Source organism: Salvia splendens, chromosome 7 (assembly GCF_004379255.2).
Source record: "Salvia splendens isolate huo1 chromosome 7, SspV2, whole genome shotgun sequence".
Classification (NCBI taxonomy): Eukaryota; Viridiplantae; Streptophyta; class Magnoliopsida; order Lamiales; family Lamiaceae; genus Salvia; species Salvia splendens.
Window position 1 is genome coordinate 9096166 of NC_056038.1, and position 19100 is coordinate 9115265.

Below are 19100 nucleotides of genomic sequence, written 5' to 3' on the forward strand. Positions count from 1 at the left end.
CCTAACAATACTTCGTCAGTGATTCGAGTGCGGTGCGTGTTTATGAATTCATTAAACATGGACAAACCAATGTAATCTCCTTGGAATGTGTGTTCCACGATCGGAGTACTACTTTTTAGTTATTTATCTAAAACTAATTCATTCATTGTTTATTTTTCCATGCATGGAACAAGGATTTAAGGTACGGTCCCAAGGAATTTACAGAATACTTTCAACTTTTTGTCCATTATGTATCATTTGCTAGCTTATAGTAATTCATTCTTCATTGTCTTGTCCCATTGCATCATGAATTCTATGCAAAAAGAAGAATTTTTCACGGTATGGTTATTACTCTTTACCTATAGTAGTACATTTATAAGAGATTATTTTGTTTTAGTGATGCTAGTTCGTATTTAAGTTTTATCTTGACGTTCGCTTGTTTTATTTTTTGTTAGTTTTGTTTTAATTTTTTCGTCCAGTCTATAATAGTTATTTTTTTTTACAGATATAGAAATCACATAAGCTTCTGACTATCTATAATATTTTGAAGCTACAACTTTACACATTTGTATCCAACTTCGTCACTCCATAGTTTTCATGCAAAGAAAACACCTAAAACAACAAAATGACGTAAGGAAGCAAAGGCGATATAAGGCGAAGGAAGAGTCAGCGGGATATTGGAGTTTGTATTTTATTATTTATTTTTTCTTTCTTTTGCAATTCTTATTATTGTACAATTAAGGTTGTTCGCATATAAGTTTTTTCATGTCTTACGAACTACTACATTCGTCCCTTAAAAATAGAAACTTTCTAATGTTTATGTGTCTGTTTTTTATTTGTTTTGTACATCATTTTATCTTTTATGACAATATTATTGTTCTCATTATACTTTTTAGTTGTATATTAAATATTTTATTCTGTCAATTTAATACTGATAGTATTTTAGTTTTGAAGTATGTATGATAGTATCTTTTCATGTTAGTTTAATTTAAAATTTATTTAATTTTATATCTATACTTATTTAACATAATGTTACTATATAGTACAATATTTTTTTATTTTATAATCTTAGGTAATGATGTATTTTTTTATTTAGTTTATTCACAATATCTAATTAATAGAATAAAAATACTATAGTCGCGCATAGCGCCTGGGCTAGCACTAGTTAGAGTAAATTTACAAGATATTTGTGCTTAGAAATATCAGAGTAAATTTATAGGAGTACAAGATATTTGTGATTAGAATTAAAACCTAAGTACAATACTGGAGCATAAAAAATGTATTTTTCGATCTCTTTTTGAAGAAATAAAGTTTTAACATTTAGTTGCTAAGTTGAAACCTATAAAAACAATATTTCATTGAAATCCCCTCTTTTACTTTCATTGATTACTCATATACTATCAAAAAGATATGTTATTAGCATATTTCAAAATTCTCTCACTCCCCTAATGAAGGATGCTGTATTACTGTATGGAAAACACTCATATAAGGTCGATTATATGACCAATGTACATTTATCCTACTTTACTTTAACAAATGAATTTATTAAATCATTCCTTTTTATCATACTAGTATTAACACCCGAGCTATGCACGGGACATAAGAGTTTCAAATAATGAATATAAAATATAATAAATATATAGAAAATAAGAATTGAAAGCAATATGGAGATTTAAAAAAACAGAAATGTACTTATCTTGTCTTACTCAAAATGAAGAATTTACTAGTGAATGAAATATTTATGCAATTTTAATTTATAATCTAAGTGAAGTAAAAACAATAAAATTAATGACAAAAATAAGATGTGTGACTAATGATCTAAGAGTATGACTTAATTAGAATAAGATATACAAATAACGAAAATATGTGTGAGTAAAGATGTTTATTGAAAGTGCTATGCAAGTCATTAATCTAAATAAAAGGCAAATTAATATATAAATTTAATAGCTTAATTTATAAAAAATTAATTTGAAAAAAATATATGGAATATTAAACATATCCACATTAAATATATGAATAATTTAAATCATATATATTTAAAACTTCTTTGAGAAGTCAAGTTAGAAAATTTGTATTATCCAATAATCACATTTTAGTTTACTGTTTATTTATTTCTTTTAATTTCAGATCATAGCATAACTTGATATACATTGCCAAAGACTAAATGAATTTTTTATATTGGAAAGAATAAATTTCTTACTTCCCGCCACATATACGTATAAAAAGTAAATTACTACTATCACTTAAAATAACGATAATATTTTATGCATCTTGTTTGTTTTGAATAATGTGAGAATTTACACTACTCTTTATATTAAGAAGTTATACTAAGTTAGATTTAATTTTAAATATATATAATGTCATCTTATTCCTTAGTTTAATCTATAAACTTAGTAGTATTGTTTAATTAGAGGCGAATTAAAATATAAGAACTAAAAAACTTTAATTGAGTAAATATAGGATGGAAATTGTAAGCATTACATATATGTGTTGTCGTTTAGCTTGTGAATTAATTCGGAGAAAAAGTATTGCAATAAATGATTAAATCTCAATTTGAACCTAAATAAATGGAAGGCAAACTAAACTCTGTAGCACAATTCCAATTTAACTCAAATATAAGTCTAATTAATATATAAATTTAATAACTTAATTATAAAAAAATTTTAATGGTAGTGCACTATTTAAATGTGTTTTAAAACTTCTTCAAGAAGTTAGCATTTTATTGGGCTATTATTTGTCCAATTGTTTTTGCCTTAAAAAATTATTTTTGAATAGAAGACACCTCATCTTCTATTTTCCCTCCAAAAATGGCATTAAGAACTTTTCATCAAACTTGCACTTTAGATTATGATAGATTCTTTAGCAATCAATCGAGCACAATACAATTCCACTTAAACATTGTTATTACGCATGGTTTTGTATTGTCATGATTAATTATCATATGATAATTCATCTAGGATTAAATTGTGAGATTATTTTAATTGAAAGAGTGTGACTATAACTAATTATCACATGGCTATCCATTGGAGATTAAATTATAAGATTCAATCTTATGAACTAAATACAAAATCATGAGATATAATTTTGCAAACCGAACAACCCCTAACCGTTTCCAATAGTATTTAGATTCCATATCCTGAGAATGAAACTATTAAAGACAATATAGAATGCAATGCTAATACAAAGGTTACTAGTTTACTTTTTTTCATTTTAATGTTAACATCCATAGCTCAGTTGTGGGCACGCATCAGTTAATATACACTGAGATAGAGAATGTGGGTTTTGATGAGAAAATGATTTCCCATATTCACAAGCATTTACAATACAAACATATATATATGGATCAACCGCAAAGTTCAGCACAGAGCTGCTGAATTGGTACAGCCGTGGTGCCATTGTTCAGCGTGTATATCTGGCTTTTCCGGTTCTGCATACACGTTAACTGCACTCGATTCTCGTATTGGCTCGACTGCACATTCACACTATCGTCTCAGCTTTTTATTCAAATCGAAAACACTTTAACTAACTCAACACTTACCGTGCATCGTGCTTGACAAGTCCAGAGCGGGGAAGGAACACAGCTCAAGTAGTGACACCAAGAGCAATGATCATTCCCATTTACCCCTTTCAGCAGCATTGTCAGCCCAGTAGTAAACCTGTTCATCATCATATACATTAAACATTAGTAGTATATCATTTAAATTTACATCATTTAATGGATGGATGTGTGATTGATCATGACCCACCCTGTTATCAATATAACGAGGGCCACAATGAGCATGATACACTGGGACGGCTTGTACTTGGGTTTGGACTTGGATTTCGCGGAGGAAGCTATGTAGTCAGGCATCTTTTTCTTGTTGATGTATCCATATTGTGGCCGAATCATAAGCACGAATCCGAGCATAAACCCGGTCAGGAATCCGCCCAAATGGGCAAAGTTGTCGACATGAGGGAGGATTCCTACGGCTAGATTGACGAGAATGATGAGCAGAAGACTCATCAGCGATTGCACCTGACCACATTGTTTCCATTTCATTTGCTTGTGTATAAAATTGTAGTAATTAATAGTACTGGGCATGCACCTTGTTTTCGTATATGGACCAATTGATAATGAGTTCAGAGAGCATTGCTCCGAGCAACCCGAAGAGGGCACCGGAGGCACCAACTGAAATGGTGGTCCGAACGTATAGAGACGAGGCCAAACTGCCACCGATTCCGGATATAACATACACCCCACCAAGCCGGGCTGTTAACATTATTATTGTACTATTTCAATCTTTTATTAGTTTAATTAGTAGTATATGTTAAGAGAAGAAAATAAGGGGTGAGTACCAAATCCAAACTCTTCCTCCATCCGAAACCCAACAAACACAAAACTCAGCATATTAGCCAATACATGAAATACTCCGGCGTGCAGCCACATACACGTCACCAGCCGCCATGCCTCGCCGCCTTCCACCACCTTTTTAACATCCATAGCGCCCAATTCCAATAGCCTGCACCAAATATATAATCATTTCTTTTTATTAATTTAGAAAATACAATAATACGGAGTCGCGTACGTGGTGGCGGAGGGGCCGAGCAAGGGGTTCTCGTGGATGCCCTGGAAGGAGAAGCGGCCGAGGAAGGAGGCGCCAATGCATGTATGGGAGTGGGAGGGGCAATTGTTGAGATACATCGCCACTAAAAACAAGGCGATGTTGATGAAGATGATGGTGGGAGACAGCCAGGCGACCCATTTGGAGGGTTCTGGCGGCGGCGGTGGTGGGCGCGGCGGCCGTGATCGGCGGGGCTTCTCGCTCCGGCGGGTCGGGATTTGGATCGCTGCCTCGGGCGCCGGCGAAGAGGCGATCGGGGTCCTTCCCATCGGAGAAGCGGTCAATGGATGAAATTTATGTGTGGATGATTTTGATCGTTGCACATTGGCCAGGGATGATTGGATTTTTGGGTTATTTCTGGATGCATGAATGAACCTTATGTTTGGTTGATGTAAACCAAGCGTTTTTGTTTACACAAGCACCCAAATCTCTTCCCTTTTTCTAATTTTTCTTATATATAGACGTACCATTAGTACTAGAAAATTAGATTAGATATATATGTTGGTTTAATTTAATTACACTTTTTCACCAAAGGAGATCAAGATCAACCAACGGATCATACTCTCAATTCCCAAACATACGTGATTTGATGATTGCCTTAATTATATACTCCACATATGGTAAGAAGATCACGAGATTTTGTGGATTTTTAAATAGCGCATAATTGCAATACATAATCACATACATATTGACATGTAGTATATAAAACCTTGGTTGAAATCTTAACTCAAAATCTCACGATTTTAATTGCCATAATTAAATTAACCCCCTCACGAAATGGCTCTATAAATATATTCAGAATAATTAAAAGTCAAGACCACAACAATTGAATCGGAACGGTCTAATTGGAACCATTCATATACCGTGTTTCTCTCTCACTCCCGTTCCACTGTTGCTAGCATGCACACAAGAAAAATCACTCCAAAAAAAATGATCCAATAATTTGATGATCCATAGCAGAAAGCTCTCGAGAAGAACATCAATGGAGAATCCTCCTAGATCACTGAACAAATTCTGGATCGGGTCATGCCTCATGTTCGTCTTCTGGTATCTCATCATCTACGCCTACGATTGGTCGTCTCTCTCCCTCCCCGGCCTCTCCTCCCTAGCCCTCGATTCAATCTCCACCGACGAAAGGAATCAGTCGTCGAATTCGAATCTCGACTCCTCCAACAGGATTGCGGAGGAAGGCGAGAGAGAGAAACGGTGCAGAGGCAAATACATATACGTTCACGACATCCCGAGCCGATTCAACGCGGATTACATCAAACAGTGCCGCCTTCTGAACAGGTGGCAGAACATGTGCCCTTACTTCGCCAACGACGGTCTCGGCCAGCGCCTCCGCCCCGGCTGGTTCTCGACCAACCAGTTCTCGCTCGAAGTCATCTTCCACAACCGCATGAAGCAGTACGACTGCTTAACGGAAAATTCATCCAAAGCGGCAGCGGTATTTATCCCCTACTACCCCGGACTCGATGTGGCGCGGTACCTGTGGGACCCAGCCAAAGCGGCGCGGAAGGACTCCGACGCCAAGGATCTTTTCCAGATGCTAAAGGCCCTGCCCGAGTGGGGGGCTATGGGCGGGAGGGACCACTTTCTGGTATCGGGACGGATCACGTGGGATTTTAGGAGGACGGGTGTGAACGTCACGGATTGGGGGAACACGGTGATGGTGCTTCCCGAGGCGAGAAACATGACTATGATTGCGATCGAGTCTAGCCCGTGGGACCGGAACGACTTCGCCATACCCTACCCTACCTACTTCCACCCCTCGACCGATGGCCAGGTCTCAGGCCACCAGACCAAGATGGCGAAGCAGAAGAGGAGATTCCTCTTCTGCTTCGCTGGCGCTCCCCGCCCGAACATGGCGGCCTCGATCAGGGACCAGATCATGGCGCAGTGTTTGGCCGCGGGGAGGAGGAAGTGCAGGATGATGGAGTGCAGGGACGACAAGCGCAACTGCATGAAGCCGGAGAATGTGATGAAGGAGTTCGAGAGCTCGGTGTTCTGCCTGCAGCCACCCGGGGACTCGTTCACTAGGCGGTCCACGTTCGACTCCATCCTCGCGGGTTGCATCCCGGTCTTCTTCACCCCGGCCTCGGCTTACGTCCAGTACCTGTGGCATCTGCCTGAGGATCACGCCTCCTACTCGGTGCTGATACCGGAAGGCGATGTGAGGCGCGGGAATGTGAGCATTGACGCCGTTCTGTCTCAGATTCCGAAAGATAGAGTTGCGGTGATGAGGGAGAATGTGATCAAGATGATTCCGAATGTGATATACGCGGATCCGAGGTCGAGGTTGGAGAAATTTGATGATGCGTTTGAGTTGACGATTAGAGGAGTTATTAATAGAGTGGAGTGGCTGAGGAAGGAGATGAGAGATGGGAGAAATGAGAGTGGTGAGTTTGATTTGGAGTTTAGTTGGAAGTATTACACTTTTGGAAGTATTGAACCGCATGAATGGGATCATTATTTCAAGAGAGGGGGTTAGTTCCATTGTGTGAAAATGTATTCCAACACCAACACTGTTTTCATAGTATAGTCATTCTCATCATATGTGATTTTGTGAAATTTCTTAGCATTCTCCATAATTTTACTTTGAAATTTGAATTAGGACAAATCATTTTTTTATGAGATAGAAGATAAATTTACATAACATGTGTACATGATCTCCCTAAATTTTGAACCGACGATTGATTTTTTAACGATTCTATTTCAGTGCCTAATTCGACACAATGATGAGAAGATATGCATAAATTGGGATGAAAGAATCGTGCCTAATTTTTGGATGAAATATCTTACCTTTTCATTTTTAATTTGACACAATGATAAGAAGATATGCAAAAATTTCCGGACATTATTAGATTCAAGGACAACAAAGATCCTTGGCTTGTAGGCAAGCTGTTTTAAGCTAAAAATTTTGTAAATTTTATACCCCCATTTTTTCACTCTTTCGTATTATTAGTATGATTTTTGTTTCTTGTAGCTCTTTGATTTATTTTACTACTACTAAACTTGAATAAATTTTTAATGAATTTATGTTTCAGAATCCAACTTGAAGTGGGGATATCAAATGTAGACTTATAGTTTTTCGTATAGTGATATTCATGTTAAGTATTTTAGGTAAATTATATCTTTTCAAACGAAAAATATTATAGTGATATTTTTACTACCATAATTCAAGCTTTTTTGAGATGATATTGAATTCGTATAGTTAATAAGTAATGTTACATCAAAATTATACTTCCTTGGTCCCAGAGCTAATCTATTTTTATTTTTTTGGAAGATCGCTATCTCATATACAAAGTGGTTTACAAACTTTGAAGTCCATCTCCAAAATAAACTTGTAGTTGTAGTAGTAGTAGTACTTGTTTTCGAATATATAATTAGAGACGTGCAAACAATAAAAGAGACGTATAAACAATAGTAGATCTAATCATAAAATTTTAAAGCCAAGGGCATTTCCGTCAAAAAGAAATCGAAGCCCTTGATTAAAAATTTGAAATAAGACCCCAACCTCAAAGCCAAGGGCATATCCGTCACCTAAAATCGTCTACGCTTTGTGGCCTCAAACAGTATACCAACAAATAATGAAATTACAGAAAAATATCTAAAATCGTAATGAAAATCGGGAAATTGGTTATGCTTTGCCAGATTCGGTAGTTCATGGCCGGCACGTGCTCCCCGGTCATCCCCCACGTGATCGGTTCCACCGTCGTCGAGCTATCCAGAACAGGTCCTCGAACCAGAGCGCCTCTGTCTGTCCGTATATCCTCCCGGAGCTACGCCGTTCCGACCACCGCGCCGTACGAAGGACCGTCTTGTATCTTCGTCGGGCCAGTAGAAACAGCCAGCCAGGAAACCCTTGAAGCATTATATTGTCAAGTGAGAGAGTAATATACCGTCCTCTTAGCTAATTTTGAATCACTAATTTGGCGCTCACCCATTTTTTGGGTTGTTTATTGTAAGGCTCGTGATGCTTACTATAGCGGCCAGCCGTTGATTGTCGATGACATGTTTGACAAAGTTGAGGTGAATTTTCTTTATAGCTTCAGTTTTTGTTAGTATTGTTCCTTGATTTGATTATCATGGTTGTTTAAGTGTTGATTATAACGAAGCTGTTATGCCAGTTAAAACTGCGGTGGTATGGCTCCAAATGCGTTGTGAAGTATCCGCGTTGCAGTCTCAGGCGCCAATCTACCTATGCCGATGCTCAGGTTATCTTTTTTTATAATGTTCTCCATCATTATTATCTATTAAACGACCCTTTTTTGGCAAATATATCTGCTAGTTGTTGTTTAGGCGATACCCTAGTGCCTCTAAGAGTAAGGCTGCAAATTAAAGAAAAGAAAGTTTGTTTTTTATTTGGTCTTATGTTAGCCTCTTTATTGATGAGTGATGTTTTTACTCTCCCCAATATGAAACTATTATTTTAATATCTTTGATTCCATGCTTAAGATCTGGGGTGGGGAATGTAACACATGCAAACTTATTTATGCTAAAAAATACATAATGAAGCAATGAGACGTCTTCAGAGCACCCTTGCATTGACTCCTTTTGGTTTACATCGATAGTTAAATAGGGAGTAAATTATGATAGAGCAAATATTGGATATTCTACATTCTATAATTATAATAGCAAGAATTGGAAGACTTGGCCCGATAATATCATTTTGCAATTTAGATGTGCTGAGAGAGTTCCAGACTTGACGGTGTAGTCCTTAATAGTAGTACTTATCATTTTATGTCTTGTCTAGTAGCAGCACAGAGTCTCGCGCTTCTAATCATAGCATGGCTTCTGTTGTGCAATTCTTTTTTTTTGGATGTATTAATGCTAATTGTTCATGACATGAGCCATCTTTTCTCTGCATCTGATATTGAAGAACATGCATGTAGGGCAGGAAGATCCTTCACAAGTTTTTGCATTGGCAAGTGTATGGCTCTTGATCTTTGGGTTTGGTTCTTCAGCCTGTCTCCTACCTATAGTATACGGCATTGCTCGAGCTTATAACGATGCATTCAGTTCTGGATATTCAAATATTAACCAAGGACCATCTCTAGCACTCCTTGCAACATTCAATGGCGTGCTCTTCATGTTGTTTGGTTCTGTGGTTGGGTACCCCATTGTATCAGCGTCTGGTAATGAAATATGCAGTCTACAAAAATAGTTACTCATACACTATTTCTCTTTAATTTTCAACTCTGGTGATTAAGTAGTTTTTATACCTAGTACTCCATATAAGTTATTTGTTTTTATTCATTAATCAATCTGACTTGGTATTCTTTAATTGTCTAATGCTGAACAAACTTATATTTGCCCCTATGTGTTTGAAAGACCAGCTGGTATTTCTTCTGCAACTCATCTCATTCAGAGAACTGACTCACTAATTAATGAGTATTATCCATATAATTGACCTTATTATATTAAATTGTGTCTTATATGCAGTGTCATTGCAGATCTTAAAGACATGTGAATGTGATGCGTATGGAAGTTAGAAATGTCTTGCTCATATAATTCACAAGTACAGGTTAAAACTTAAAACCATCAAAACAAAGTTTTCCTGGACAAAGTCCTGAAACATATTTGGTTACAAAATTTATTTACTATTAGGTTTGGAACTATGTGAAACTGAAATAAAATAACCCCTTTTACTCGTCAGCTCCTCTTTGTGGTCGATGGTGAACTTGCTTTGGGAATATGTATTAGTCGCTTGTATGCATGGGAGGGTCGCAATTCTGAATTGAGTCCCCATTCGAAAAAATCTGACTGCTACCTTGTGTAGTGAGGAATTTGGTGAGCTGTGGCCTGTGGATTACATTAACTTCCCTCGTTCAACTTATCAAGAAAGGCTTTAGCATTGCTATTATGTCCAGTAGGTGGCATGAAATTTTGAAATGTGGACTTGTTCATTCTCATGTGACTGCAAATTCTGGTACAAATTTAAGAACGTGTTCCCTTGTTTGGGGCTCAATTGAGATGATGATATCTCTGTTGACCATTTCTAAAAATGGTTAACTGAAATGTGTAATGAAGTTAGTTTGCTAGGTCACGTCGCATCAGAACCCCCATTTTCCAATCTTACAGTTTCTTATTTAGATTTCATTTGTTTTGTCTTGGCGAATTACTTGCAGTTGGTGCACTTAAGGGACTCTGGAAGAATGATCTGGTGGCACTGAAAGGGGTATGCCCAAATTGTGGCGAAGAGGTTAGTGTGGAAAGTTCACTGTTCACCAACTGAATTTCCTGTCATATTTCCTTCTATATGCGAAGATGTGATTCCCATTGAGGTATTTTGAGCTAAAGATTGAATGATTACATTTTTTTCAGGTATTTGCTTTTGTTAGATCTGATAGTTCCAATGATTCCCCGCATAGAGCGGAATGTCATGTATGTGAAAGCTCATTGGAATTCAGAACAAAGGTTGAGGTACTTGAGTTACATATTTCTGTAAGTATATTGATGAACTCTCTTAGTTTTGAAAATGCCTATAGATAGTTTTAGCTTCAAACATAATGTAGAGGTGAATTTAGTACAAATTAAGTGCGTCCGTCTAACTATTAAGTTTGCTCTGCCAAATAGGCAAATACAAATACAATCTTGTAAAGAGCTAACATAGGTTGGGAGTTTGTAGCTAACATTTTTTAGGAATAAATTATTTGGACAAATTATTTTGCAAGCTGCAATGACAAAATCAAAGAAAGATTGTACTATGCATATGCTGTTTTGCTGCAGGGCAAATGAGCATTACATTTCGTTTTTTTCTTCCTTTTGCTCATTTAACAACTCTAATAGCACTACAGCTGGTTTAGTTTCTTGTTGGGAACCATCGAGTCTCAACAAGGTATTGGAAATTGACTATTGACGGGAATCTAATGTATCCTTTATAATTGCAGCAATCTGTCTCAAGACCAGGTCGACAATGGGTACATGGTCGGATCTACTTAGTCCGGGGTAAACGTCAAAGATGGAAGTAAGGCAAGAATTCTTTGTCTCGCACACAGACTAAACTAGTTTGTATAGGAGGGCGTTCAAATGATTGCCTCCTTTAGTTATCAAGTTATGAAAGGAATGCTGAAATATTCTGATGGAGGCTGAACTGCAGCGTATTTCGTAGTAAAGTTCACACCAAGGAACATAGCTTCCAAAGTTTTGCAGGAACAACCTCAGAAATCACATATACTGAAGAATTAGCCTGTGTCTTAGTACATCTGCTTATGTATTCTTGAAATAGGATCCTTCCATGCGCCACGGTCTGTTATCTTGATTTCTCTTATTCTTCGCTCATTTGTTGTGAACATCTACAATTGGTTGTATCCGAAAGAGATTGTAAGTTTTACCAATTTTGTTTCCCGAGCACTTAAGTTCTTTAGACAAAATTCAAGGCTGTGGGAATTTCACATGCCTTATAAACTTAGTTGCACCCTTTTAAAACTAAAACATTTTAAAGTGATATCTGAAAATCGACAAATTCTTTATGCTCCTATATTGTGATGAAGTTGATGAATACGACAAAGCTAAGTGTAAAAACATGAGGCAGTCCACACCAGGCATTTGAGGTGAGGTAAGTAGATGGCATTGCAGCTAATAGATCAAGCAAATCTTGGAATTGATACAGTCGCAGTTGAGCAAAATCGGCAATCCATGTAATGAAAACAAATTAGTAGTATAGAAAACAGAAGCAAACGACGAAGAAAGTTTTATCCGATCAAAGAGATGCAAGAAGTAGTATTTGCGAAACAATCTGAGGAAAGTAACCAGCAACAATGAAAGCAGAGGAAAATCTCACCAATGACATTTTTCAAGAAATGAGAAATTAGTAGAACTGCAGATTGCAAGTAGATATCCCAGTCTGGAAAATTCCATAAAATGTCTTTACCAAACTATATACTAACCAAAATCACCATCAATTACTTCTACTTGCAGAGTCAAACATTATAATATTTGGAGGAGAAGATACAAGCAAAACATCGATGACACCTGTTTTTCCCAACAAAGCTACAGCCAATATAAGACCATCATTCAGTTAAACTGGCTTCCTGATTAGGGTTCAGTGCAGTTGCCTTCAACTTTCTTATCAAGGCACCCATTTTTTTCAACTTGCACCCTCAATTCTTCAATAGTGCTACCCAAATGAGCAACGAGCAAGCTAGTTTTGCGCCGTCCCTCAGCTTCCACATCACCAATAGTCTTCAAATCTCCATTCTTCTGAAGGTACTCTCCCAAGAAACCCTCCGCATTATAATCATCAGCCCGAGCAACCCAACCATACATGCCATCTGAATGCGAGGCTGCCAAATAATCCTTCTTCCCATGATGACCGACCTCAAATTCCTTCTCAAACATAACAGCATTATAGAAACCAGACCAGTCTCTCTTAAATTCCACCACTGCATACCTACCATCAGAAAGTGGTCGGATTCTGGCAGGATCAAATCCTCTCTTGGCAAGATCAGTTTTGAGTTTGGAGATACTCTCTCCATCAAGATTTGCTACAACCCCCATCCAAGGCCACACAAACAGCACACTCACACCGTCCTTTGGGGAAGGCTCGACGGTTAGCCCAGCAAGTTCTAGAGCCAAACCTTCCTGGTCGAGATCATTCTTCATGTATTTGACGAGACCCAAGTGCTTCCCCTTGTGCTTGATGTCCCTGTTCTGTGAGCCCTTGCCAACATCTGAGGCGTGCTGAAGAAGGTCCTTGAATGCATAAACCAGCTTCTTCTTCCCTGGGCAAAACGGGCACCTGAACAACTCAGTCGAAAACTTCACCTTGTGGCTTTCAACCCTCAGCTGCTCGTAGCATCGATCAACATACTCATCCAACTCTGAATCACTTATATCAGTTTCATCTTCGGACGAGTAAGACATCTTCCACATTATGAAATTAATGAAAGTTAGTATAGGAGAGACACATTTTGCTTAATACATCAAAATTCAAAACTGCATGTGGAGCTAAACAAATTTTAACAGTACATATAATTAACTTCATTGTGTTGACATAAGATGACAGAATTTTATTAATAAGATCACAAGATAATTATTGCACTGGTGTTCACACTTTTTTACTCGTAACATTTTTTGCAGAGCTCCAGCTCAAGCAAGAAACCTTGGTTGCTTCTAAACAAGAATTTTAAGGAAATGGAACACAAGAAAGCTTTCAAAAGAGAGACATCTCTGATCTCTCAGTGCGTGGTTTCTGAACTTCTTTCACGTTTTATAAGAAATTAATGATTTCATTAAACTCTAAAGAGATGACAATGTGCAAAAATCAACAATCTGAGAAGCTAAAAAAAGAATTGTACTGTGTGACTACTTCGAACAAAACGTTTAAAAAAAAGAAAACAAACGGCATACAAGCATTGTAAATAACGGGAAATGCAAATTCCTGACTGCTAGAGAGGGAAGAGATTCATCCTTCATCGTGAGGGAGATAGATTATTTACCTTTTGAATTCGATTCCCAGCTGTGGCAAGGAGAGAGAGAGAGTACTATTTGAGTTTTTCTTCGAATGGGAAAGTGATTTAGGGTTTTTGAATCGCTCGCAAACGTGGCAGTGACTGCTTCAACCCCAGGCAACGTCTCTCCTCTCGACCTTCGGGATTCAATATTTATGGAAAAAAAATTTATGAATTACATTACAATATTTAATCCTTCAGTATTTTTCATCCTTTCAATTTTTCATTGTAACTTTGTAAGTAATTTTTAAAATTTTATAAGTAAATAGAAAGAACACAATAACTTCGAACCCGATTTAACCACTCTACTCTACCTAAAATTAGGACTTTGACAATTTTTAACATGGTACTATAATATGACTATGACACAAACACGCACAAAATTAATGAGTTTGGGTCAAGTGTTGTTGAGTTTGGATCATTATGAGATGACCCAATAACAACTTGATGATTTCAAGTCGGGTTACGGTTGGGTTCGAATTATCCGTTAAAAAATAAAATTATTATTTTAATTATCTTAATTAATTAAAATAAACTACTTTAATTTTATTATTTAGATTTAAATCGTGATAAAATTTAATCATGTTATGACCGGTTTTAATTGTGTTATCATATTTTATCGTGTAATATCATGTCCTGCTCGTTATTGTTTCTTGTCAGGCTAAATTGTACTATGCAATAATTAATAACATTAATGGTAGAGCTGACAATTTTCAATACACCACGATAATATGATATGAACACACGAAGTTGGGACCCAATAAAAACCCAACGATTTCGGTTTGGGTTATGATTTAGCCTTATTGGATTGATCCGATAACGACTAAATATGCACGAGTCCTACCTAGAATAACACTCCATCCGTCCACCATTTTAGGAAAATTGTTTAATTTTGTGAAAAAAAAGTAAAGGGAAAAAGTATCTGGAATGTGAGACACATTTAAAGTATCAATTTTATATTGGATTGTGAGTGTAAAAAATTGGTAGAATGTGATGTTCGCATACTAAAAGTGGAATAAAATAAATAGTTCCATAAATTGCGGGCAACCAAAATTGGTAAAATGATTCTTTTAGAAGCGGAATAAACATGGACAACCAAAAATAATAAAATGATTCTTTAAATTGTGGACAAAGTGAGTACTACCTCCGTCCCACAATAAGTGTCACATTTTGTCATTTCGGTCCGTCTCACAATAAGAGTCACATTTCAATTTTACCATAAATGGTAAGCAGACCCCGCATTTCACCAACCAATTCTACTCACATTTTATTATAAAACTAATATATATATATATATAAGTGAGACTCATAATCCACTAACTTATTCAACTCACATTTCTTTAAATTTCTTAAAATCCGTGACAACACTAAATGTGACATTTAATGTATGACGGAGGTAGTACATTGTATAATGAGATACATTAAAAAAGAGAATAATACTAATTTTTATATTCAGTCCCATTCATTTCTTTTACTAAAGAGTTTAATTCTATTCTATTTTGAATTAGTATTTCTATATATATGGAAATAGTTGTACATTCCAACTATTTTGATACTTTAATCATTCCATTTTATATTATTCTTATTCCTCTCAATTTATTAAATCAAAAAAATTCATTGTATATGCATAAAAATCAGAAGATGTGAAATATTTGTATATTTAATGGATAATAACATGCCAATTTGATTTGTTACATTTGGCCTCGTAGACTGTAATGTTATAAATGTATTTCACATCAATTTTAATTTGACCAAATTGTTTATAGGAGAAAATTAAGAAAAATTCAAAATTCATACATTTAGATTATAAAATAAAAATTATGGTAAAAAATGTAAAAAGTTTATATATTTATAGACTAATAACCCAAGGATAATGATAAAATGCAAATTCTATATATTGTACAAACTCTAAATTTTTCAACACAATGTCAACACAGTCTAAAATTTCAAGATTTTGCTGTCAACACAATGTCTTAATACGGTGTCAACCATTGACATTGTGTTGATATTTTCGGTTGATATTATTTTGTCATCTATTGACATTTTTGAATGATCCAGATCATAGTTTGAAGTTTATACAATATACGTACTCTACATTTAATTACATCCCAATAACCCAATATATAATAGTACTAAATTTATGTATCTTGTATACTAAGGGTTCGTTTGATTAGATGAGTAGCAAATACAAATTTTTGAAGGGTTGTGTTGCTAACTTAATGTTTGTGGTAGTGTATATTATGCATAATGGAGTTTGGTTCGTTGAGTTGTGTTGGAACATGTGGGCAACATCAGTGTTTGGTTGGATTAGTTGGAAGCATGTTTTATTGGTTTGCATGACATATTTATCCCTAACACATTACATTATTTTCCAATTTGCCATTTATCAAAAGTAGCATTTATAATTTGGATCTACCCCAAATTTTTCACTACCGCCTTCTCTAAAATCTGCTTAGCAGTCCCGCCAAAAGGAGACGCCCAACACCTCTTGGCCGGCAAATAATTACCGTCGAGCACAAGCCGACGTCTTTGACTGGGCACACGACCAAGGTAAATTTGCTTACTAATTCTCGTTGCATTTTTGTATTGCTTAATCAGTCATCGTCGGCTCCGGCGTATGTTCATAAATCGTCACGCCTTCCAAAGTCGTTTATGATTCATTGTCGACTACTGATTACCTTGTGCTCCCTCTGCTATTACTTCAATTTTGTCACATTATTTTTGTTTTTTGTTGGAGATTTTGTAGTCTTAGATCAAATATTCTTGTGTGAATGATGTCTGACTCTCACATACTGCCGGAATCAAAAAGCCACAACCCAAATGGTTAGTTTATGCACTGCAATTAACATGAACTTTAAGGATTAGTAATTGATGAACCTTTTATTGTTGTGAAGGTGGTGTTATTCGTGGTAAATCTGGTGGACTGAAGCCCGACAGGTCTAGACGCTCATGGTCTCCTCGTGAGGAGGAAGTCCTCATACTAGCATTGAAGGACCTTGTGACTAACCGTTGGAAGGCCGATAATGGGTTCCGAGCAGGATTCCTCACTCGCGTTGAAGAATTTGTCCGTCGAGAAATCCCTACAACAACTGTGAGAGCCCAACCTCATATTTCCTCCAAGATCAACACTTGGAAGAAATTCTACAATTCATTGAATATGATGCTTGACCGTAGCGGTGTTGGGTTCAACTCAGACGGCGACTGGAAGATAGAATGCAACGACGACCAGTGGGCCCAAATCGTTAAGGTTTAATCGATCCCATCCCCCCAACTCTTCTACATATTGTTGACCATCACTTTCTATTTTAATTTGAAGTTGTTGTTTTACCTTGTAGGCTGACTCTAATGCACACTACATGAGGTATAAGTCTTGGCCATTTTACAATGACTGGAAGTACATCTACGGGAAGGATCGTGCAGCCGGTTTGCGGTGCGAGGGCATGACTCAAGCTTTTGCTAAAATGGGAGCTGCCCCTTCTCCGTCTGGTGGTGTCTCTTCACCAACTGGTGGTGTTCCTTCTCCCATGCGTGAGCCTCATCCTGATGTGTACAATGTCAATCTGGAGGATTTGTACACCCAAGAGGAGATCCAAGAAAGCCTCAATCCGGATACCGGATGTGAAAGCTCTTACAAAAGCCACACTACATCGAACAAACCTAACCGTAAAAGGAAGGCAGGGTCTGCATTGGAATCAATCTTAGAGGCGATGTCAAAGATGAACGAAGACACGAACCAGCGTCTAGACACTTTAACAACCCGTATCGGGTACGAGTTTGACCTAAGTGCTAAGCGCACTGAAGTTTCAACACTGCTGCGCACCGTCCCAGGTTTGGATAGAAAGCAAAAATTCCTTGCTAGCGACATACTTGTGAAGGAGCCCGAGAGGCTTGACCTTTTTATGGGATACGACGATGATGAGAAGGCCGACTACCTCATGCATATCCTTGAGGAAAAAAATGGTAAGTGATCGCACACCAAAGGGACGACATGGTTTTGGTGGACTTCCAAAGCCTAGTAGCTCCAAGTATCCATTGATTTAAGTGGTTGTATGTAAAAGCCTTATAACTGAACCTCTCGGCAATAGCCTCGATCTCTAGCTTTTGTTATTGGATACTCATATTACTCTTTTGTTCAGGCATGTATGTCAGACTAATAGAACTATAGACAAGGGGGTGTCTGTATTTTTTGTATGGCCGTGGGTTTGGTCCTCCACCCTCCGTCCTAAGGACGTGTTCACTACTTTAGAGATAGACAGTTTATGCTTCATTTATGGTCATATTTGGGTGTTCACTAGTCTTGATTTAAATGAAGATGGCCCTGCATTTTATTAAGGCCCGCACTGTTCACTCCGTAAATAAGGCAATAGCATTTATTGACAAAATGGTGCTAATTGAAATGTCATCGAAAACCGCATCAGGAATTGGATGGCAAAAGTCGAATGGGGTGGCCTGCACATCGGGAGATGTTTAGGAATCGAGGAACAGGTTGCCATGTTTTAGCTGCTTTTGTGGTAATGTATGACTATGATCTGAATTAGGACATTTGGATGGCTAAGTCCATTGATATTTTGGCGAAATGTATGAAACTTAATTGTATGTAATGTATGACTTGTCAAATCATTTTTAATCGAAGTTTAGGATGAAAAAAGCTATATATCCGCTTAGATTATCATTTTATAAGGTAAAAGTATCATTTTATTAAACAAAAATGTCATTTTATACACCAAAAATACCTATCATTCTATCGGCTGAAAGTATCATTCTATCGGCTGAAAGTATCATTCTATAGGCTGAAAGTATCATTCTATCGGGCAAAAGTATCATTCTATCAGTTTTATGTCATTTTGTCACGTTAAAGTATCATTTTATCAGCTTATATGCAATTTCTCCAGCTAAACTATCATTTTTATAAGCTAACTGTCATTTTATCCGCTTAGATTATCATTTTATAAGGTAAAAGTATCATTTTATTAAACAAAAATGTCATTTTATACACCAAAAATACCTATCATTCTATCGGCTGAAAGTATCATTCTATCGGCTGAAAGTATCATTCTATAGGCTA

At 36.7% G+C, this 19100-nt stretch overlaps 4 protein-coding genes across 6 annotated transcripts; 2 read left to right on the forward strand and 2 right to left on the reverse strand.

The window, feature by feature from the left end:
• Positions 1–3223: 3223 nt before the first annotated feature.
• LOC121741069 (RHOMBOID-like protein 2) lies at positions 3224–4877 on the reverse strand. The gene is made up of 6 exons (XM_042133762.1): positions 4545–4877; positions 4315–4478; positions 4065–4228; positions 3726–3994; positions 3518–3635; positions 3224–3448 (listed from the first exon to the last, which is right to left on the reverse strand). The coding sequence occupies exons 1-6, from the start codon at positions 4847–4849 to the stop codon at positions 3323–3325; spliced, it is 1146 nt and encodes a 381-aa protein (XP_041989696.1). The 5' UTR covers positions 4850–4877; the 3' UTR covers positions 3224–3322.
• A 685-nt stretch (positions 4878–5562) lies between these two features.
• Positions 5563–7071, forward strand: LOC121810364 (probable xyloglucan galactosyltransferase GT11). The gene has a single exon (XM_042211156.1). It carries the CDS (start codon positions 5563–5565, stop codon positions 7069–7071), a length of 1509 nt encoding a protein of 502 aa, XP_042067090.1.
• Positions 7072–8110: 1039 nt separating this feature from the next.
• Positions 8111–11920, forward strand: LOC121811673 (PGR5-like protein 1B, chloroplastic). Of its 3 annotated transcripts, none has more exons than XM_042212571.1 (7): positions 8111–8465; positions 8550–8612; positions 8711–8797; positions 9481–9718; positions 10712–10785; positions 10908–11000; positions 11474–11920. In XM_042212571.1, the coding sequence occupies exons 1-7, from the start codon at positions 8247–8249 to the stop codon at positions 11552–11554; spliced, it is 855 nt and encodes a 284-aa protein (XP_042068505.1). In that variant the 5' UTR covers positions 8111–8246; the 3' UTR covers positions 11555–11920. The 3 variants fall into 3 exon arrangements, with proteins under 3 accessions (XP_042068505.1, XP_042068503.1, XP_042068504.1); XM_042212569.1 differs by having other exon boundaries at positions 8113–8465; positions 10908–11027; XM_042212570.1 differs by having other exon boundaries at positions 8113–8465; positions 10908–11006.
• A 454-nt stretch (positions 11921–12374) lies between these two features.
• Positions 12375–14171, reverse strand: LOC121742661 (protein INVOLVED IN DE NOVO 2-like). The gene is made up of 2 exons (XM_042135866.1): positions 14024–14171; positions 12375–13448 (listed from the first exon to the last, which is right to left on the reverse strand). Exon 2 carries the CDS (start codon positions 13446–13448, stop codon positions 12621–12623), a length of 828 nt encoding a protein of 275 aa, XP_041991800.1. The 5' UTR covers positions 14024–14171; the 3' UTR covers positions 12375–12620.
• Between the last annotated feature and the right edge of the window lie 4929 nt (positions 14172–19100).

What these genes read in the sequence shown, in the direction of transcription:
- LOC121741069 (XM_042133762.1), bottom strand. Translation starts at nt 4,849, where the DNA reads ATGGGAAGGACCCCGATCGCCTCTTCGCCGGCGCCCGAGGCAGCGATC. An exon ending in GGTCCATATACGAAAACAAG is followed by an intron (nt 3,995 to 4,064) that starts GTGCATGCCCAG and finishes CAATGTGGTCAG; the next exon opens with GTGCAATCGCTGATGAGTCT. An exon ending in CTTGTCAAGCACGATGCACG is followed by an intron (nt 3,449 to 3,517) that starts GTAAGTGTTGAG and finishes GTGAATGTGCAG; the next exon opens with TCGAGCCAATACGAGAATCG.
- LOC121810364 (XM_042211156.1), top strand. Translation starts at nt 5,563, where the DNA reads ATGGAGAATCCTCCTAGATCACTGAACAAATTCTGGATCGGGTCATGC.
- LOC121811673 (XM_042212569.1), top strand. Translation starts at nt 8,247, where the DNA reads ATGGCCGGCACGTGCTCCCCGGTCATCCCCCACGTGATCGGTTCCACC. An exon ending in CTACCTATGCCGATGCTCAG is followed by an intron (nt 8,798 to 9,480) that starts GTTATCTTTTTT and finishes CATGTAGGGCAG; the next exon opens with GAAGATCCTTCACAAGTTTT. An exon ending in GCCCAAATTGTGGCGAAGAG is followed by an intron (nt 10,786 to 10,907) that starts GTTAGTGTGGAA and finishes CATTTTTTTCAG; the next exon opens with GTATTTGCTTTTGTTAGATC.
- LOC121742661 (XM_042135866.1), bottom strand. Translation starts at nt 13,448, where the DNA reads ATGTCTTACTCGTCCGAAGATGAAACTGATATAAGTGATTCAGAGTTG.